This window comes from Ailuropoda melanoleuca, chromosome 3 (assembly GCF_002007445.2).
Source record: "Ailuropoda melanoleuca isolate Jingjing chromosome 3, ASM200744v2, whole genome shotgun sequence".
In the NCBI taxonomy this organism is placed as follows: domain Eukaryota; kingdom Metazoa; phylum Chordata; class Mammalia; order Carnivora; family Ursidae; genus Ailuropoda; species Ailuropoda melanoleuca.
The window spans coordinates 106534800-106552974 of NC_048220.1; the positions used below are offsets into that span (position 1 = coordinate 106534800).

The window sequence follows — 18175 nt, forward strand, 5'->3', positions numbered from 1 at the left end:
TCGCTTTTCTGCTCAAAACTATTCAATAGTTTCTCATCACATTCAGAATAAAATCCAAACTCCTTACCTGGCCTAGAAGGCCCTACATGATCTGGTCCTTCTCCACCTCTTCCACCTTATCCCCTAACCCACTCCCCTCACAAACTCCGCTGGAGTGACACCAGGCTTCTTTCTGTCTGTCCTTCAAACATTCTAGGCTTATCCCTGCCTCAGGGCCTTTGCACAGCCATTATCTCCACTCTCCCTCCAGATCCCATAGCTGCCTTCTTCCTAATATTCAGGTCTCAGTTCAAATGTCCCCTTAGGAGAACTACTCTCATGCCCAAAGGTAACTACATTTGTTTCTTTTCTTCAAATTCTAAATTATTACCTAATATTCTCTTGTTTATCTGTTTATCTTCTGTCTCTCTCACTAACTTGCCAAGCCTTAAGAATGGGAACTTGGACTCACCTGTTGATGTTGTGACCCCAGCACACAGCATAGTGACTGGTAATGCTCAGTACATAACTAAGCTTAGTAAATAACTAAAGGCTCAGCGGGGCCACTGATCAATTAGTCCCTCCTTGTCTCTGGGCCCCAGTCTCCTCTTCTGTAAAGTGATGGGATTGGGCTGGATATTATTTGAGGGTCCTACTGGCTCTGACATGCTGTGTTTCAGGGGTCCCTAAAAGAAACTCCCATTGAGCTGCATTTCCCTGGAACTCTGGACAGTTCAGCAATGCCCACCTGCTGAGGACAATTCCATGGGAATCTAGGGCTGACGACTGCCTTGTCTTTGCTTACCAATTAAGTGCACCTGTTCTTCTTCCCTGGATGCTGTCTCCTGCAGATCATGAAGAAATCTGCTGTTCACCTGGATGACATCATCGATGTTTGAGAACAGGACGTCCAGATCTCCCTGGGGCAGCTAGAAGGAACAAAGAAACCATAGGAGTCTCTGGGAGTCGAGCAGAGTGACTTTATTTGCAGGCTTTGGAGATCAGTCCAGAACATTCACGCCTTCAGGGTCCTATTACTCTTGGGAAGACTGCCCCAGTGGAATGTTTGCAAGGCTTTGAAAAACCTTATAAATTAGGTATAAATTAGGTGTTCTCATTACTCTATAAGAGAGGAAGAGATGGAGTGCTCAGCGTGGAATGAAAGCTGGCTAGATCTGCTGGCAGCCATCATGTTTCTTCCCTCAGTTTCCCTATCCTCATCTTAGGGTGGAAAGCTGGACTTCTTTCCAGCTCTGACAAATTGGTACCCACCACCATTACCTTGAGATGTATCCTGAACTCCCGCTACTACTAACTGGCAAGACCACTGCAGACGTCTATATGTGTACACAGGTATATATAGGAGATTGTGTGTGTATGTCCATCCTGGATGCACAATCAAGCAGAAAAACTGTAGAAAAATATCTAGAGTACACTCTTATTTTTGTTAGAGTGAGTAACAATCTGAAGTTGTTTGCTTAATGCCTACAGAGAAAAACCCTAATTTCTGGAGGATGAAATATGAGAGGCCTTTCACCTTCTACATTTCCTACTTGAGTATTTCATTCATTTGAGAAACACTCATTGAAGTCTCTGATTTATGAGTCCAGAACTGGGGGTATATTGAACTAAACAGTCTTTGCCCTAATGGAACTTACATGCTAAAGGATATTTTACATTTTATAGAGAGAGCCTGTGTTATTTCTGAAATCAGGAGAAAAAAAGATGTAAAAACCCATCATAGTGATAACTTCTTCCTGTTGCCATCTCCTGAATGAGACAATTAGAATATAGGTCAGTTTAAGCAATCTGTTCTAAATTTGATAAAGGGCTATTTAATCCATTAGCTCACTTAATTCTCTGAGGTGAGTATTCCTCTCCCCGTTTAGCAGATGAATCCACTGAGGTGCCGGTGTGTTAAAGGCCATGCTGAAGGCTGCATGGCCAATAAACGGAAATACCCCGGCATACATTCAGGTGACTTCGGGGCCACCACACCTTCCCTTCCACCAAGCCTGGCCCTGGAAGAAACGTACGGTCTCAGGAGCCAGGACCCGAGTCCGGCCATGCTAAGGGAGGCTGCGTGCAGCCCCGGTACCTGCTGCAGGCGGCTCCTGATGTCGGAGGCGCAGAGCCGGAGCATGCGCAGGTAGGAGAGCTCGGTGTCAATGAGCTCTCTGACAGCCAGCCTCTGGTGCAGCAACAGTCTGTCCGCAGAGACCCGGCCTTCTCCGTCGGGACTCCCGGCCCTGGAGGACGGCTCATCAGACCCGTGTTCAGCCATGTCAGCAGGTTCTAGGAAAGGCAAACACATCCCAACTCACTTACGGGAGCTCTACTGGGACATACTATCTCCAATCCAAAGACAACTATTCTTCAGTCGGCCTGAAAACATCTCTAGCTTGCACACTGCAAGATGAACTGTGTATCAGCATTTGTGGGCAGTATATGAACAGTCTTAAAAGGTAGAACATGGCTCAGATAATTGTTGACATTTTCCAGGATTCAGATAATGTGCTTGCCTAAATTTCTTCTATTTTTCCTCCAGCTCTTGACCTGATTTCTTTATTTGGTTCAGCCGAGTCTCTCCCACCCTCTCTCCCAGGGGTTCCCTCCTATCTACCCCCACTACTCCATTCAGGCCTCAGACCCATTCCCTGGGCTCTTTCTCCAGCCTCCAGGAGCACCTTTCCAAGTCTAAAGCCCTCTCCCTCTTGCTGCCACCCACACCCATGCATCCTGGAGTTGCTTCCAGCTCGAACTTCCTGAAACAAAGCTTGTGATCATGGCATTCCGTGCTGTAAGGCTTGAACGGCTCCCTGCTGCTCTGTGGTCCGGCTCCAAGCTCATTTTCCCCTTCACAGACCATCCTCCAGCCAAAGAGAGCTATGTGCTTTCCTCTGGGCCTACACGATCATTTCCTGCCTCTGTGCTTTTGCACCTGCTGGGCCCCCTCCCATGTGTCTACCCTTGGACATTCATCTTCCCTTCCCTTTCCTGACCCTCCCAGCCAGATGCACATTCCCTCCCTGAAACTCCCACAACCCCTTTATCTCTAGGTTTAAAAGTACAAGTGGCAATACTGTGAACAACATGGCCTGAAAACCCTCCTTACTACAAAACATCCTAGACATGTTGGATCAGGTATAACCAACTTCCCCTTCACGGCCCTTCAGGGCTTCCAAGAGAGGAAAGGGAATAGCAGGGTCCCCACAGAGAGGGAACTGGAAAGCAGAGCAGGAGCGGCTGAGCAGACGTGGCTGGGACCTCAAGTGGAGGGGTGGGTAGGGAAAAGGGCATGGCCAAGTTCAGGCAACCAGGGACTTGGGTGCTGGTGTTCAGGCAGGAACAGGAGACAAGCTTCTTCACAGAACCGGGACACCCAAGAATCCAGTGAAACGGTGGATCAAAAAAAAAAAAAATGCCCCCCACTCACACAGAAGTCCTCTTGGCTTGGGTCCTACATGAGGACAAAAAGTCCCCTCTGAAAATTTATAAAAACAGGCCTCCCTTTACTGGGTTTTAGGTTCAAATTATACTGCACATGTGGTCCAAGTAACCCAAAGCTGAGAAATCAAAAAGAACAGTTCTGGACTAATGCTACTCTGAGTGCTCTTAGAAATAAAATGTCTCCAGCAGCTAACCCTGAGCTGAAGGTGAGTTTACAATCCAAAACTATGAGAACTCCACAGCAATGAGCAGGATTAGACCCCAAGAACATAAGAGTCAAACTATCAGATAAAAACTGTAAAATAAGCAGGGAAAAGAAGAAACCCATATTATTAAAAAGAACAAAAAACAAAGACCTGTATGATTTTGATTTTTTAAAGCACCAAAAAGTACTTACAGAAATTAAAAGTTAAGCCTTTGAAATTAAACACTGAACAGGCAGATTAAACAGACATCTAGAAAAGAGAAATAACAAAAGGGCATACAGAGCTGAAGAAATTATCCAGACTGCTAAAGACAGAGAAAAGCATGGAAAATATGAGACAACTTAAGGGATCTGGTTATTGAAATAAGAAGGTTCATGCATCAAATCTGAGTTCTAGAAGGCAAGAATAAAGAGAGTGAGGAAAGGCAATATTAAAAGAGATAAGAGTAAGAATTGTCCAAAATTTATTAAAAAAATATGAATTCATAGATCCAGGAAGTACAAGTCCCTAACAGGATAAGTTTTTTAAAAATCCATAGCTAGACACATTGAGGAGAAACTGCAGAACCTTGAAGGCTTACAGAATTTATCTTTGTATGTTCCTGTTTTCAGGAAACTATGGGAAAATGTACTCCACTAAAATAAAGAAATGGGAAAGAGGAAGACATCGGGTACAGGGGACTGGTGATCTAAAGTGAGAAGGGCTGGGGCGCCTGGGTGGCTCAGTCATTAAGCGTCTGCCTTCGGCTCAGGGAGTGATCCCAGGGGCCTGGAATCAAGCCCCGTATCAGGCTCCCTGCTCCACTGGGAGTCTGCTTCTTCCTCTCCCACTCCCTCTGCCTGTGTTTCCTCTCTCACTGGCTGTCTCTCTCTCTGTCAAAAAAAATAAAATCTTTTAAAAATAAAGAAATAAAAATAAAGTGAGAAGGGCCAAGGCAATCCCCAGACAGGGGAAGGAAAATCTTAGGATTGACCATTGGTTACAGGCAGATGGCAAACAGTCGACAGTATTTCAGAAGGTACTAGAACGTCTTGAGAACAGAGTTATTGAATTGGTAAAGAATATGGTATCTCTTTAGGGATAATCACACAGATGATATATACAAAACTAAGAAACAAACCATCGAACAAGCACAAAACAATTGTTAAAAAAATTGTGCAGAAAAAATAAAAGTAATTGTACGTTACTACCTGGTTCAGTTATAAATACGATTTATGCACATTATAATGCAAGTGATCTAAACAATATTATGTATAACTATACTGGGAGAATAGGGTAATGGGAGGGGCATCTACATGCGAGGGGGAGTAAAAAAAACCCACTAAATCCTCATCTCCCATAGTATAAAGTCAAAGAACCAAAAGCTCAAGACACAACAGTACCTGCACGCTGTTTAGTTTATTTTATTTTTTTAAAAAAGATTTTATTTATTTAACAGAGAGAGAGACAGCCAGAGAGAGAGAGAGGGAACACAAGCAGGGGGAGTGGGAGAGGAAGAAGCAGGCTCCCAGCAGAGGAGCCCGATGTGGGGCTCAATCCCAGACCGCTGGGATCACGTCCTGAGCCGAAGGCAGACGCTTAATGACTGAGACACCCAGGCGCCCCTGCATGTTGTTTAAAGACATGGAGGGACATCTGCGTGTGGTGCGGTCAGTTGAGCCTCCAGCTCTGGTTAAAACAGAATGACTCATATTCTCTCCATATAAACTCTGGCTGATACAGGTATGAACAGGTAATTGACAAAGGAAGAATTTTAAATGGCTAGCACATAAATGAAAAGATGTTCAGTTCACTAGTAACTAGGCAAATGTGAATAAGTAAAACCGCAATGGGGGCACCTGGGTGGCTCAGTTGGTTAAGTGCTGGACTCTTGGTCTTGGCTCAGGTCATGATCTTAGGATCATGGGATCAAACCCTGCATCGGGCTCCATACTCAGCGTGGAGTCTGCTTGAGACTCACTCTCTCTCTCTCTCTTCCCCTCTCCCTTGTGCTCATGCACTCTCTCTCTCAAATAAATAATCTTTAAAAACAAAAACAAAAAAAAACATAGTGAGATACCATTTCATGCGCATCAGATCGGCAAAATATAAAAATGTTGGTGACACTGTAGATGAACAGGAAGTCTCATGGTAATATAAATTGTTGTAACCACTCCAAAGAGCAATTTGGCAATAATTAGAAAAGTTAAAAATGCTCGCACTGTCAGGCCAATCAGTTCTACTCCTAGCGATATCCTGCCTTTAAGAAACTTCTCCACCTAGGGCTCCTGGGTGGCTCAGTCGTTAAGCGTCTGCCTTCGGCTCAGGGTGTGATCCTGGAATCCTGGGATGGAGCCCTGCATCAGGCTCCCCCGCTATGAGCCTGCTTCTTCCTCTCCCACTCCCCCTGCTTGTGTTCCCTCTCTCGCTGACTGTCTTTCTGTCAAATAAATAAATAAAATCTTAAAAAAAAAAAACTTCTCCACCTATACACAAGGAATGGAGACAAAATGTTCACTGCAGCACTGCTGATAATGCTAGGAAATTAGAAACAACCTAGATGCCCATCAACAGGAGAGTGGGTTATTAACTTGTAATATACGCATACCATGGAATTCTCAACAACAGTGAGAATGAACAAACTACAAATTCATGTATCAACAAAGGTAGGCTCACAAACACTGTAAAGAAAAAAAAGGGGGAGGGTTCCAGAAAGGTGGATAGAGTAGAATACTATTTTTTTAAATTTAAAATACGTAAAATAATGCTAGATCGTGTTTAGAGATATATACACATGGAGCACCAGTACCAAAAATTCTGTGGACACGATTAACAATAAATTCAGGATGGATTTCCCTCTGGAAAGAGAAGCACAGAAATGGAATTGAGGACTTACCAAAAGGGACTTCATGGCATCTGAAGGTGTTCTGTTTTGAGTTACATTTTATATTTTGTGATAGAGAGTCACATGCAGTTATAATAAATAATACACTGGTACCATGTACCCTTTACCCAATTTCCTCAATGGTAACATCTTGCAAAACTCTAACACAATCTTACAGCCAGGATACTGGCACTGGTACAAGGAAGATACAGATCATTTCCATCACAAGGATCCCTCATGTTGCCTTTTCACCCTCTTCCTTCCAGCCACATCCCATCCTCAACCCCTGGCCACCAGGAATCTGCTCTCGGTTTCTATAATCTGGTCATTTCAAAATGTATGTGAATGGAACCATTCATTACAGTGTGTAACCTTTTGGTGACTGACTTTATTCAATCAACATAATGTCCTGAAGATTCCTGTAAACTGTTGCATGTATCAATAGTTCCTTCCCTTTTATTGCTGAATATAGGAGAGATTTTATTTGTGTAAAAATAATGAGGCACATATGGCAAAAATGTTTAAAATGAAACAAAGATAGGTGGTAAGAACATGGTATTTGTTGCATTGTTCTTTGTTCTTTTCTGGATAGTTAAAATATTTCCTAATATTTATTTATTCAATTTGAGAGAGACAGAGAGCGTGAGCAGGGGGAGGGGCAGCAGGAGAGGGAGAAGCAGACTCCCTGCTGAGCAGGGAGCCCGAGGCAGGGCTGGATCCCAGGACCCTGAGATCATCACTTGAGCTGAAGGCCGACACTCACCCACTGAGCCCCCCAGGCGCCCCTATTTCCTAATATTCAAAGTGGCACACATCCCGTTCAAACATGTACTTGGTTATTTAGGGTTGTTTAGGCCCAGGCCTCGGCTTCCTGGCCAGTCACTAAGAGCTCAGAGACAAGATGAGCACCCACTCACCTGGTGTCCTTCACTATTCCCCACAACACTGATGACACCTGCATGTATAAATGGTCCTTTAGGAGGGACTAGTAGCAGCAGAAGTTTCTGTCCTGGGCCATAAGCGCTGACCTGTGGATCTGATGATCTGTAAACTGAGTGGGGAGAGCAAAGGGCCTAGAAAGATCCCGGAATGCATCTATCTGATGCACAGCTCTATTCCAGCTCTTGAATACTGCCTGTGGCCTGCTGACCTGTCCCTGGCCTGAGCGGCTGACACTCACCACCCTGTGCATAGGTTCTCTAGAAAGATCCCAATAGGCTTTCAGGAGAGCTACTCAGGTTCCACTACTCAGAACTGTTGTTAAATAAATAAACAAAAAGCACCAATAATACTTTATAGAGAACTGTGGAGTATTTAAAATAGCATTAATTTGCACTTAGGTTAATTGCAAGTTAGACCTCCAAGCCGGCCTTGTAAAACCTCTCTGTAATAGCATTTTGTTATCTCTTAGTTTATGGTCTGTAAAATGGAAAGAAACACTTTTATTTCTTTAAAAATATTGTACATTATTTGGCAATGAAAAGGAATGAAGTACTACGGATATGTGCTCCAACATGGAAGAATCTTGAAAACATTATGGTAGGTGAAAGCAGTCAGTCACAAAGGACCACATATTTTGGGGCGCCTGGGTGGCTCAGTTGGTTTAGCATCTGCCTTTGGCTCAGGGCATGATCCCAGGATCCTGGGATCAAGCCCTGCATTGGGCTCCCTGCTCAGCCAGGAGCCTGCTTCTCCCTCCCCCTCTGCCCCTCCCCCTGCTTGTGCTCTCTCGCTGTCAAATAAATAAATAAAATCTTAAAAAAAAAAAAAAAGACCACATATTTTTGATTTGGTTTACATGAAATGTTCAGAACAGGTGAATCTGTAGAAAAGTGTATCATTGGTTTCCTAGGCTAAAGGGATAGGATATGGAGTGTGGTGCCTATTGGGCACAGGGTTTCTTTTGGGGGTGACAAAAGTGTTCTGAATTTATTATGGTGATGCTTGCACAACTCAGTGAATACACTAAAAACCACTGATTTGTACACTTTCAGTGGGTAAAGTATATGATATGAATTATAGCTCAATAAAGCCATTAACCAGAAAAATATTATATAGTATAAAATGCTGGCAAGGATGCGGGAAAAACTGGATCGCTCATACATTACTGGTGGGAATGCAAAGTGGTACATCCACTCTAGAAAATAGTTTGTCAGTTTCTTTAAAAAAGAAACATACACTTGCCAGCAATCGTACCTCAGGGCATCTATTCCAGAGAAAGAAAACTTATGTGCATACGAAAACCTGTCCACGAATGCTCACAGAAACTTTATTTGTAATAGCCAAATTGGAAACAATCAAATGTTGTTTTAATAGATGAGTTTAACAGGTGAATGCTTTAGGGACACCTGGCTCGCTTAGGCGGTAGAGCATATGACTCTTACTCTCAGGGTCATGAGTTCAAGCCCTGTGTTAGGTGTGGAGCCTACTTAAAAAATAATAATAATAACTAGGGGCGCCTGGGTGGCTCAGTCGGTTAAGCGTCTGCCTTCAGCTCAGGTCATGATCTCAGGGTCCTGGGATCGAGCTCCACATCAGGCTTTCTGCTCAGTGAGGAGTCTTGCTTCTCCCTCTCCCTCCGCCCCTTCCCCCTGCTCATGCTCTCTCTCTCTCACTCTGTTCTGTCTCTCTCTCTCTCAAATAAATAAATAAATTCTTTTAAAAAATAATTAAAAACAGGTGAATGCTTAAAAAAGCCCCACGCATACACAAAAACCAACTGGTAGATCCAATACAACTGGATACCCAGAAAGAGCAGGGAATGAACTACTGATAAACTTCAGTAACCTGGATGGCTCTTGAGGCTATTATACTGCCTAAAAAAAACTAATCTCAAAAGGTCATGCACTGTGATTCCATTTATGTCACGTACAAAATTATAGAGACAGGGAACAGATTAGTGGTCGCCTGGTTAGGGAGGAGGGTGTGACTATAAAGATAGAACACCAGGGAGAACTTTGCGGTCATGGAATAGTTCTGTGTCCTTTTTTTTTTTTTAATTTTATTTATTTATTTATTTGAGAGAGAGAGAGAGTGCAGAGGACTAAACTGATTTTGGTTCTAAACTGCCTATCATTGGGACGCCTGGGTGGCTCAGTCAGTTAAGCGTCTGCCGTTGACTGAAGTCATGATCCCAGGGTCCTGGGATCAAGTCCTGCATTGGGCTCCTTGCTCAGCGGGGAGCCTGCTTCTCCCTCTGCCTGCTGCTCCCGCTGCTTGTGCTGTCTCTCTGACAAATAAATAAATAAAATCTTTAAAAATAAATAAATAAATTGCCTATCATGGGACATGAAAGAGATCCCAGGACTGAGCACGTCTGGACTATAAGGAAAGCCACGTTTCCCAAGCTTGTCCTCTGAAACAAGCCTCCTTATCAGGCCAGACCAGGAAATGAAATAGGGACACTCAGCCTGCTCTCCCAGGCTTCTGAGCGGTACTTGTCCAGAGAGAGCTGCAAAGATAGTAGATAAGCTATGTAATATTTTTTTAACTTTTTATTTTGAAAAAGACACAGACAGGTATAAGACTTAAAGACTTACTCAACAGGAAGTGGCAAGGAAAGTACCAGAGTTCGTGTGCACCCCTCACCAGGGTCCTCCGATGGTTACCTGTTATTTAAATATAGCACAATATCAAAACCAGGAAATTGGCATTGGTATACTTTTCTTGAATGAACTGTTTCATGCCATTTTATCACATTAGATTTGTGTAACTACCACCTCAACTAAGACATAGAACTAGGGGCACCTGGGTGGCTCAGTTGGTTAAGAGACCTGCTTTTGGCTCAGGTGATGGTCTCAGGGGTTGTGGGATCTCAGGGTTGGGCTCTGCACTCAGTGGGGAGTCTGCTTGGGATTCTCTTCCTTCCCTTTCCCTCTGCCCACCTCCTCAAATAAAAATAAATGAATCTTAAAGAAAAAAAGAAAAAGAAAAACAAAGGGAGGAAACACCTATAGAAATAAGAGTGGCCACACTGGGGTCCCCCCTGACGTGCCTGGTTTATAAAGACATATACAATAGTCAAGGAGAAGGGTCCTATACAAAGAGTTTCCAAAACTCTAAAAACCCAGAAGGATTTGAGTTTGACAAAATTATAAGAATAACTTCTAAACCTCTGCCCCTATTATGATTGTCATGTATATTTTAAGATTGATGTTCAGAAAAAGTAAGAAATAGGCACACTATTTGATGGCTTTGCTTTTTCTCTTCTTAGGCCTAAAGAGGAACTTCAAAAGGCATTGTGAAGGCTTGGAACCCACACCCTAGAGCCAGAAAACCCGATTTCAAATTCTGATTCTGCAATCAATTGGCTGGCTTTCCTGGGATAATTATTAACCTTCTTTACAGGGTGGTTATAAAATTTCATGAGATAATCCATGTAAAGTGTCTAACAGAGTACCTGGTACAAGGTAAGCTCTCAATAATCGTAGCAGTTGCTTTTGTTATTACTACTGTTAAACCGTAAAGGACAGCATTACCATGGATCCAATGGATCAAGAAATTGTCTAAGGACACTTGGCTGGTCATATTCAAGCAGATGGTGAGAACAGCTGATCATGATGATAATAATAAGTAATAGGAATGACACACCAGAGCCTGACTCAGAATCCAGCTAACACCAAAGAAATGGAGCTAAGGATTGAGGGACCATGAGACTGAGCCCTGATGACATTACTCAGTCCAGCCATGATGGAGACTGACTGCTTTTGGATTTTTTAGAGTGCAGGGAGAGGGAGAGAGAGAGACTCTTAAGCTGACTCCGACACAGAGCTTGATCTCACAACCCTGAGATCAGGGGCTCAATCTCATGACCCTGTGATCACGACCTGAGCCAAAATCAAGAGGCAGACACTTAACCAACTGAGCCACCCAGGTGTCCCTGCCTTTGAATTTTTTTAGGAGCTAATACATTTTCTTTCCCCACCCCTCTTTGGCCTTAGCCATTCTGATCTGGGTTTCTGCCACTTGAGTAAAACAGATGGTCCCTCGGCCTTTAGAAAGGGAAAGAGACATCATTGGGAGCCAGCATAGGCTAGCAAAAAACAAAAACAGAATAACAGGTCATACCAGACTATCCTCATTCCCTTACTGAAAGGCAACTAGGCCAGTGGAATCAAAGGAATGCTGTATGCTAGTGTAACTGACCCAGCAAGAGACAGAGATAGAGGCAGCCAGTGAGAGAGGGAACACAAGCAAGGGGAGTGGGAGAGGAAGAAGCAGGCTCATAGCGGAGGAGCCTGATGTGGGGCTCGATCCCATAATGCTGGGATCACGCCCTGAGCCGAAGGCAGACACTTAACCGCTGTGCCACCCAGGCGCCCCCTGATGTCTTTTTTTCTAAAGAGTCTCTCTAAGGAGCAAGACGTGGGTGATGGAGGCTGAGAGCTAGGGGTGGTGGTGGAGGGGACCACAGGACAGTAATATGAACTAAAAACTGAGAAAAGTAGGGATGCCTGGGTGGCTCAGTTGGTTAAGAGTCTGCCTTTGGCTCAGGTCATGATCTCAGCGTCTTAGGACTGATCCCTGCATTGGGCTCTCTGTTCAGCAGGGGTCTGCTTCTTCTTCCTCCTGCTCTTGAGTCCTCTCTCTCTCTCTTCCTCTCAAATAAATAAAATCTTTTTAAGGAACTCATAAAACTACACAATTCAAAGAATGTTGATCAGGGGTGCCTGGGTGGCTCAGTTGTTAAGTGTCTGCCTTCAGCTCAGGGTGTGGTCCCAGGGTCCTGGGATCGAGCCCCGCATTGGGCTCCTCCGCTGGGAGCCTGCTTCCTCCTCTCCCACTCCCACTCCCCCTGCTGTGTTCCCTCTCTTGCTGGCTGTCTTTCTGTCAAATAAATAAACAAAATCTTTAAAAAAAAAAAAAAAGAATGCTGATCAGTGTCAACCTCTGGGATCTGCCCAGTTTGATTAAGGGTATCCATCAGTTCCTTCAGTACTTTCCACCTCCAAGACCACCCGAGTCTAAACCTCTACCACCTTTCTCCTGGTCTAGTGTTAACAGTGTCCTGACTGGCTGCACAGCACCAGAGTGGAGTGGTGTTTCAAAAACATGAAACTTACTGCTTTACTTCTCTGCTTGAAACCCAGACAAGTTTTCTCTGATTCCCATACCCCTTCCAAATAAGCACTCCTTTCCCCCAGTAATTATTTTTCTTATTCTCTTTGTTATACTGGTTCATTCAATAAAGGGTAAGCTCCACAAGGGAAGGGATCCTGTCTTCTTTTTTTTTTAAAGATTTTACCTATTTGTCAGAGAGAGAGAGAGAGAGAGAGCAAGCACAAGCAGGGGGAGCAGCAGGCAGGAGGAGAAGCAGACTCCCCACTGAGCAAGGACCCCGATGTAGGACTTGATCCCAGGACCCTGGGATCATGACCTGAGCCGAAGGCAGACGCTTAACCGACTGAGCCACCCAGGCACCCCTATGGATCATGTCTATTTGATGCACCAACACACTACCTAGTGTCTACTCTAGATCAAGCACACAGTAGGTGCTCAGTTAATTGAATGAATGAATGACATATATAAACGCTGGCAGATCAAATGGCCGGTGACCCTGTAACAAGTGGAGGTGGACTAATACAATCACACACAACTCTGGAGAGCCACCGAAAAGTTCAAGATCAGGGGCACCTGGATAGCTCAGTCGTTAAGCGTCTGCCTTCGGCTCAGGGCGTGATCCCAGAGTCCTGGGATCGAGCCCCACATCAGGCTCCTCTGCTGAGAGCCTGCTCCTTCCTCTCCCACTCCCCCGTTTGTGTTCCCTCTCTCACTGGCTGTCTCTCTGTCAAATAAATAAATAAAATCTTAAAAAAAAAAAAAAAAGAAAAGTTCAAGATCAGGGGAGAGACAGCAACCCCCCTTGAATTTTACGTAAGCGGAATTACAGAGTACGTACTCTTTTTGGTATGGCTTCTTCTCTTTTCAGCAAAATTATTTTGAGATCTATCCATGTTGTCGCATGTATCAACAGTTCGTTGCTTTTTCATGCTGAGCAGTATTCAATTGCAGGGACACAGCACAGCGTGTTTACCCACTAGATAAACAATTGGCTGTTTTCTATTTCTCTAATTCAGTAAGGCCAGACCTAGGGATGAAACGTCTGGATCACGGGACAGGTGTATACTCAACTTTTTAAGAAAATGTCAAAGTTTAAAAAAGTGGTTGTGGGGCTGCCTGAATGGCTCCAATGGTTGAGCGTCTGCCTTCAGCTCAGGTCATGATCACAGAGTCCTGGGATCAAGCCCCACATTGGGCTCCTTGCTCAGTGGGCGCCTGCTTCTCTCTCTCCCTCTGCTCCTCTGCTCCTGCTCTCTCACTCACTCTCTCTCCCTATCTCAAATAAATAAATAAAATTTAAAAAATTTTAATAAAATTTTAATAAAAAAATAAAGTAAAAAGTGGTTGTACCATTTTACATTTCCACCAGTAGTTCATACAAGTTCTAGTTCCACATCCTTATCAATGCTTGCTATAGTCAGTCTTTCTAATTTTAGCCGTCCTCATAGGTGGGAAGTGACACCTCAATGTGGTTTCAACGTGCATTTCCTTAATAATGAATTATCTTGAGCATCTTTTCAAGCGCTTACTTGCTACCCATATGTTTTCCTTGGATATCATGGTTTGTTCAAAGTACAGAAGAAGCTCTCACTCATTACGTAATTTAGACAAATAATATGGAATTGATAAGGAGTATACAGTCCCCCACTACCAATCCCTACCCCCAGCACCCACACAGAGAACCAAAGGTGCAGAAGAATCCCCTAGAGCACTTCTCAGGTATGCAAATTCTTGCCCCCACCCTTGCAGATTCTGATCCAGGAGGTCAAGGATGGGGCATTTCCACAAGCCCCTGGGTGATTCTGATGCAAGTAGTCTATAGATCATCTATAGATCATTTCTTGAGAAATTCTGCTTTTAATCTCATCCTACCAAAGAAATGTTGAAGGAATGAAGGCAGCGAGTCTGGAGGGAGAAACATGAAAGGGGTCCGTGGGCTGTGTTCAAAGAAGAAAGAGCCTTGGGCGGGGAGAGTATGTTTGCTCTATGTCATCCTATGGAGCACCAAATGTTTAAGGTCAAAACAGAGGAAACTTTCGAGGAGCACCTGGCTGGTTCAGTTGGTAGAGCGTGCTACTCTTGATCTGGGGGTCCTGAGTTTAAGCCCCAAGTGTAGAGCTTACTTTGAAAAAACAAAACAGGGTTGCCAGGGTGGCTCAGTCAGTTAAGTGGCCGACTCTTGATCTCAGCTCAGGTCTGATCTCAGGGTCGTGAGTTCAAGCCCATGTAAGCCCATGTTGGGCTCGACACTGGGTGTGGAACCTACTTAAAAGAAAACAAAAACAAAAACCTTTCTAACAGAGCTACTGTGAAACAAAATCAGGCCACAAAGCCAGGAAGGGAAGGAACTTGCCAAAGTCACTGAGCTTGCAGAAAAAGGACTTCTCTGGGTTGAGAAATGACAGGCTAAGGGGAGGCAGAGAGGGGGGCAAGAGACATCACACACACACATTCTGTTTCTGAGGAAAAACTCTCCTTTATAAACACGTGGAGAGGAATGTAAACCACCAGGCAGGTAATGTGTGTCTTAACCCAAATTAAATAGCAGCTATTTGCCCTAAGCCATATTTCCCTGACTCTATTTGCAAGGCCTAAAATGGCAGAGAAAGGAGACAACACAGTATTTTGTAAGAACAGTTCTTTTTATAGGTAAGTAGGCCTGCCCTGGCCCTGTCCTCACAATTTTGGATCAGTAGATTTTAAAACTCTTAAGCCTGGGGTCCCTGGGTGGCTTAGACAGTTAAGTGCTTGCTTTGGGCTTGGGGCTTTGGTCCCGGGGGTCTGGGGGGGGTGTCTCTGCTCATTGGGGAGTCCGCTTCTTCCTCCCCCTCTGCCCCTCCCCCCTTCTGCAAACACACGCTCGCTCGCGCTCTCTCTCTCTATACATAAGTCAAATAAATAAAATCTTAAAAAATAAACCTCCAATAAACAAGCAATAGGCTTTGGACAATCAAGTTCAACAAATGGCATTTTGCTTCAATTATAGCACTCAAGCAAACACCCCCATCGGTTAAATAAAAAGCCATTTATTTGATCTAGAACACAATCAACCAAGGCTCTGTTTACCACGACAAGCTGCTGATCCAAGAGGAATGAGAGCCAACTGCCAGCAACCCCGGCACCCTGGCAGAAACTCAGCTGAGCCCCCACCACCTGGCAAGACTGGGGGTTGCCCAGGTCCCCACGTCGCCCTCCTCTTTCCTCTTAATTAAAAACAAGCTATACAGGTGCTGATTCCACTCAAAAGAGGCAAGCAAGGCCCAATAAACAGTCCTTGTTAGAATATTTGCTGGTTTCTATTTTCAGCATTTCACCTTAGGCCAAAGAGTGATGTGCTGCATTGTTGCACTTTTATTTAGATTATCACCACCAAGATCTGTGCTGTCATTTGTAAGTCATAATAGGGTTCACTTTACAGTTTCCTGTTTATAATTTAAATTTTGTTTTATTTCAGATACAGCCCAATTTCTTCCAGGTCATCATCCTTTCTAACTGGCACAGCTGTGAGCCACTGGGTTCTGCGCACCAGCACTTTCACGGAGCACTCCCTCCGTGGCAGACGCTGGGCTCAGCGTTGGTTCCTAAGTCTGACAATAACTTGAAGGATGAAGCAGACAATCTTATCTCTATTTTACAGATAAAACCGGGCCTTGGGCTGAAACTAATACTATACTATATATGTGAACTAACTTGAATTTAAATAAAATCTTGAAAGAAAAAAAAAAAAACAAAATAAAAAACCTGGGCCTTGGAGAGGTTAAACTATGTGTCCAAGATCACATAGCGAGCGGGGTCAGCACACTGTCTGGGCTGACAGCAGGTACTCGCTTCTTTCCAGGCTGCCTCCCTTTAACAGAGCAAGAAATTGCTCTTAACAGCACAGCCTGAGTGCCGGCCTTCCGTCATTTCTTACAGCAGAATGCTTCATGGCAAATCTGAAACTGTGTGCAAGGTTATGTGTGAACCCCTCTGTGGGACCCCAGATTTCTCAGGGGTCCAGGATCCCAAGAAGGCGAAGCCCATGGGCAGGTTGCTGTTTCTCCATTCCCCTCCAAGTTCCGGGTGCTCACTGTGCAGGGAGCACTGTAGCCCGGGGGAGGCCGACAGTTAGGTTTCTGGTCCCAGCTTTGGCACTACTTTTCTGGGGGTGTTGGGCCAAGGCAGCGCAACATAGGGACTGCAAATTTCCTTTCTCTTTTCCCCTGGCCTGTAGTCATAATTACATTTTCCTTGGCAAGGATTCTTTAATACTGTTTGTATTTTCCCATTGTTTTAACCTATGGGTTCTTATTAAAAGTCACCCCAAATCCGACACTGAAGCGGACAGGTATAAACAAACCGACGCATGAAATAATAGTTTTTTCTAGACCACCTACCTCTCTGGGCCTTAGCGCCTCACCTGTAAGAGGTCACGTGGATCAGGTTGCTTGCATTTCCGTCAGGCCCAAGACACAAAGCTCGGCCGCGCCTCCTGGGGCGGGGTGTCTCGGCTCCCGCGTCCCCCACCTCCCCGCTCGGCCGCGAGCGGCGGCGGCTTTCCCGCGCCCCTCCGCGCCCGGCCCGTCGACCCCGCCCCTACCGCGGGACGCACTCCCCGCACAGAGTTCGGGCGCCCGGNCCCCGGCTCCCCGACACGCTCCGCACCTGGGCCTCGGCGCCGCGGGTCCCCCAGAGGGCGCGGGCGGGCGCGGCTCTGCCCACGCTGCTTGCGTGCGTGCGCCGCGGAGGGGCGGCCCGCTCGCGCGCCTTTGTCAATTGTCTGCGGCCAGGTTGTTTTCCACTCGCTGCTCCCGGGACCCGGCCCGGCCCGGCCCGGGTTGACCTGGCCCGCCGCCAGCGCGGAGAGCTGGGGCGGCTGTGAGCGCCGCGCCTCCGGGAAGGGACGGGGGCACCCACCCGTGCCTTCCCGTTTAGCCGCGTTCTTGCCCGGGCTCGGCACCCCCAAAACACCGGCCAGCGCTTAGACCACCCAGGGGGAATGTTGACCCCTGGATCACTGAAAATCTATATAGGCGTGCCTCTGCTCGAAGCACCAGATGTTAGGGCTGGAACTCGATTTCATTCCCAGTGTCCGCTGCCTAAGTAAGACCTTCGAGTCTTACCCAGCTCTCCCACGTGCTCAATCTTAGGCAAATCTGCCAGTCTCCCTGCACCCCAGTCTCCTTTCCTCTGATATAAAGTTATCCGTCCACTCTCTCCCTGCTGTGAAATGGAACACTGTTCTAGACCCTAATTATTCAGCAGTGAGAGTGGCAGACAAGGTCCCCGCCCTCCGTGGGGGGGGGGGCTGAGGGTGGTCAGACATTGAACACTGACATTGAAAAGTGATAATTGCTATGAAAAAGTTTCATATCCGGGAAAACAAACCTTGTTTGTGGGGTCAGGAATCGACTAGATTAACTTTCCTAAATGTTGTCGGTTCTAATTATTCTCATTATTAGGGCTTATTATTTATTATTATTAGTGATAGCAATAGCAATATTGCTTACTAAGTGCCAGGCACTATACTAAACATTTTACTTGTGTTTTCTCATTTATCTCATTCACAACTTCTGTACAAAATACGCATGCTGCTTCTTACCATTATTGTTACTATTATCCTCATTTTAGAAGAACC

At 45.2% G+C, this 18175-nt stretch overlaps 1 protein-coding gene across 6 annotated transcripts in view; it reads right to left on the reverse strand.

The window, feature by feature from the left end:
* The window catches only part of ARHGEF37 (Rho guanine nucleotide exchange factor 37), a 49410-nt gene extending 32036 nt beyond the window's left edge, over positions 1–17374 (reverse strand). For 2 of the 6 annotated variants that reach the window (XM_011223547.3, XM_019798487.2), the window contains exons 1-4: positions 16958–17169; positions 10038–10106; positions 2078–2274; positions 785–908 (exon numbers count right to left, since the gene is read on the reverse strand). In XM_011223547.3, coding sequence (XP_011221849.2) covers positions 785–908; positions 2078–2263 — 310 coding nt within the window. In that variant the 5' untranslated portion in view covers positions 2264–2274; positions 10038–10106; positions 16958–17169. Of the gene's footprint in view, positions 1–784; positions 909–2077; positions 2275–10037; positions 10107–16934; positions 17170–17202 lie in introns of those variants that run through there. The other 4 variants (XM_034656898.1, XM_019798488.2, XM_019798490.2 and 1 more) reach the window with 4 other exon arrangements.
* Positions 17375–18175: the final 801 nt, after the last annotated feature.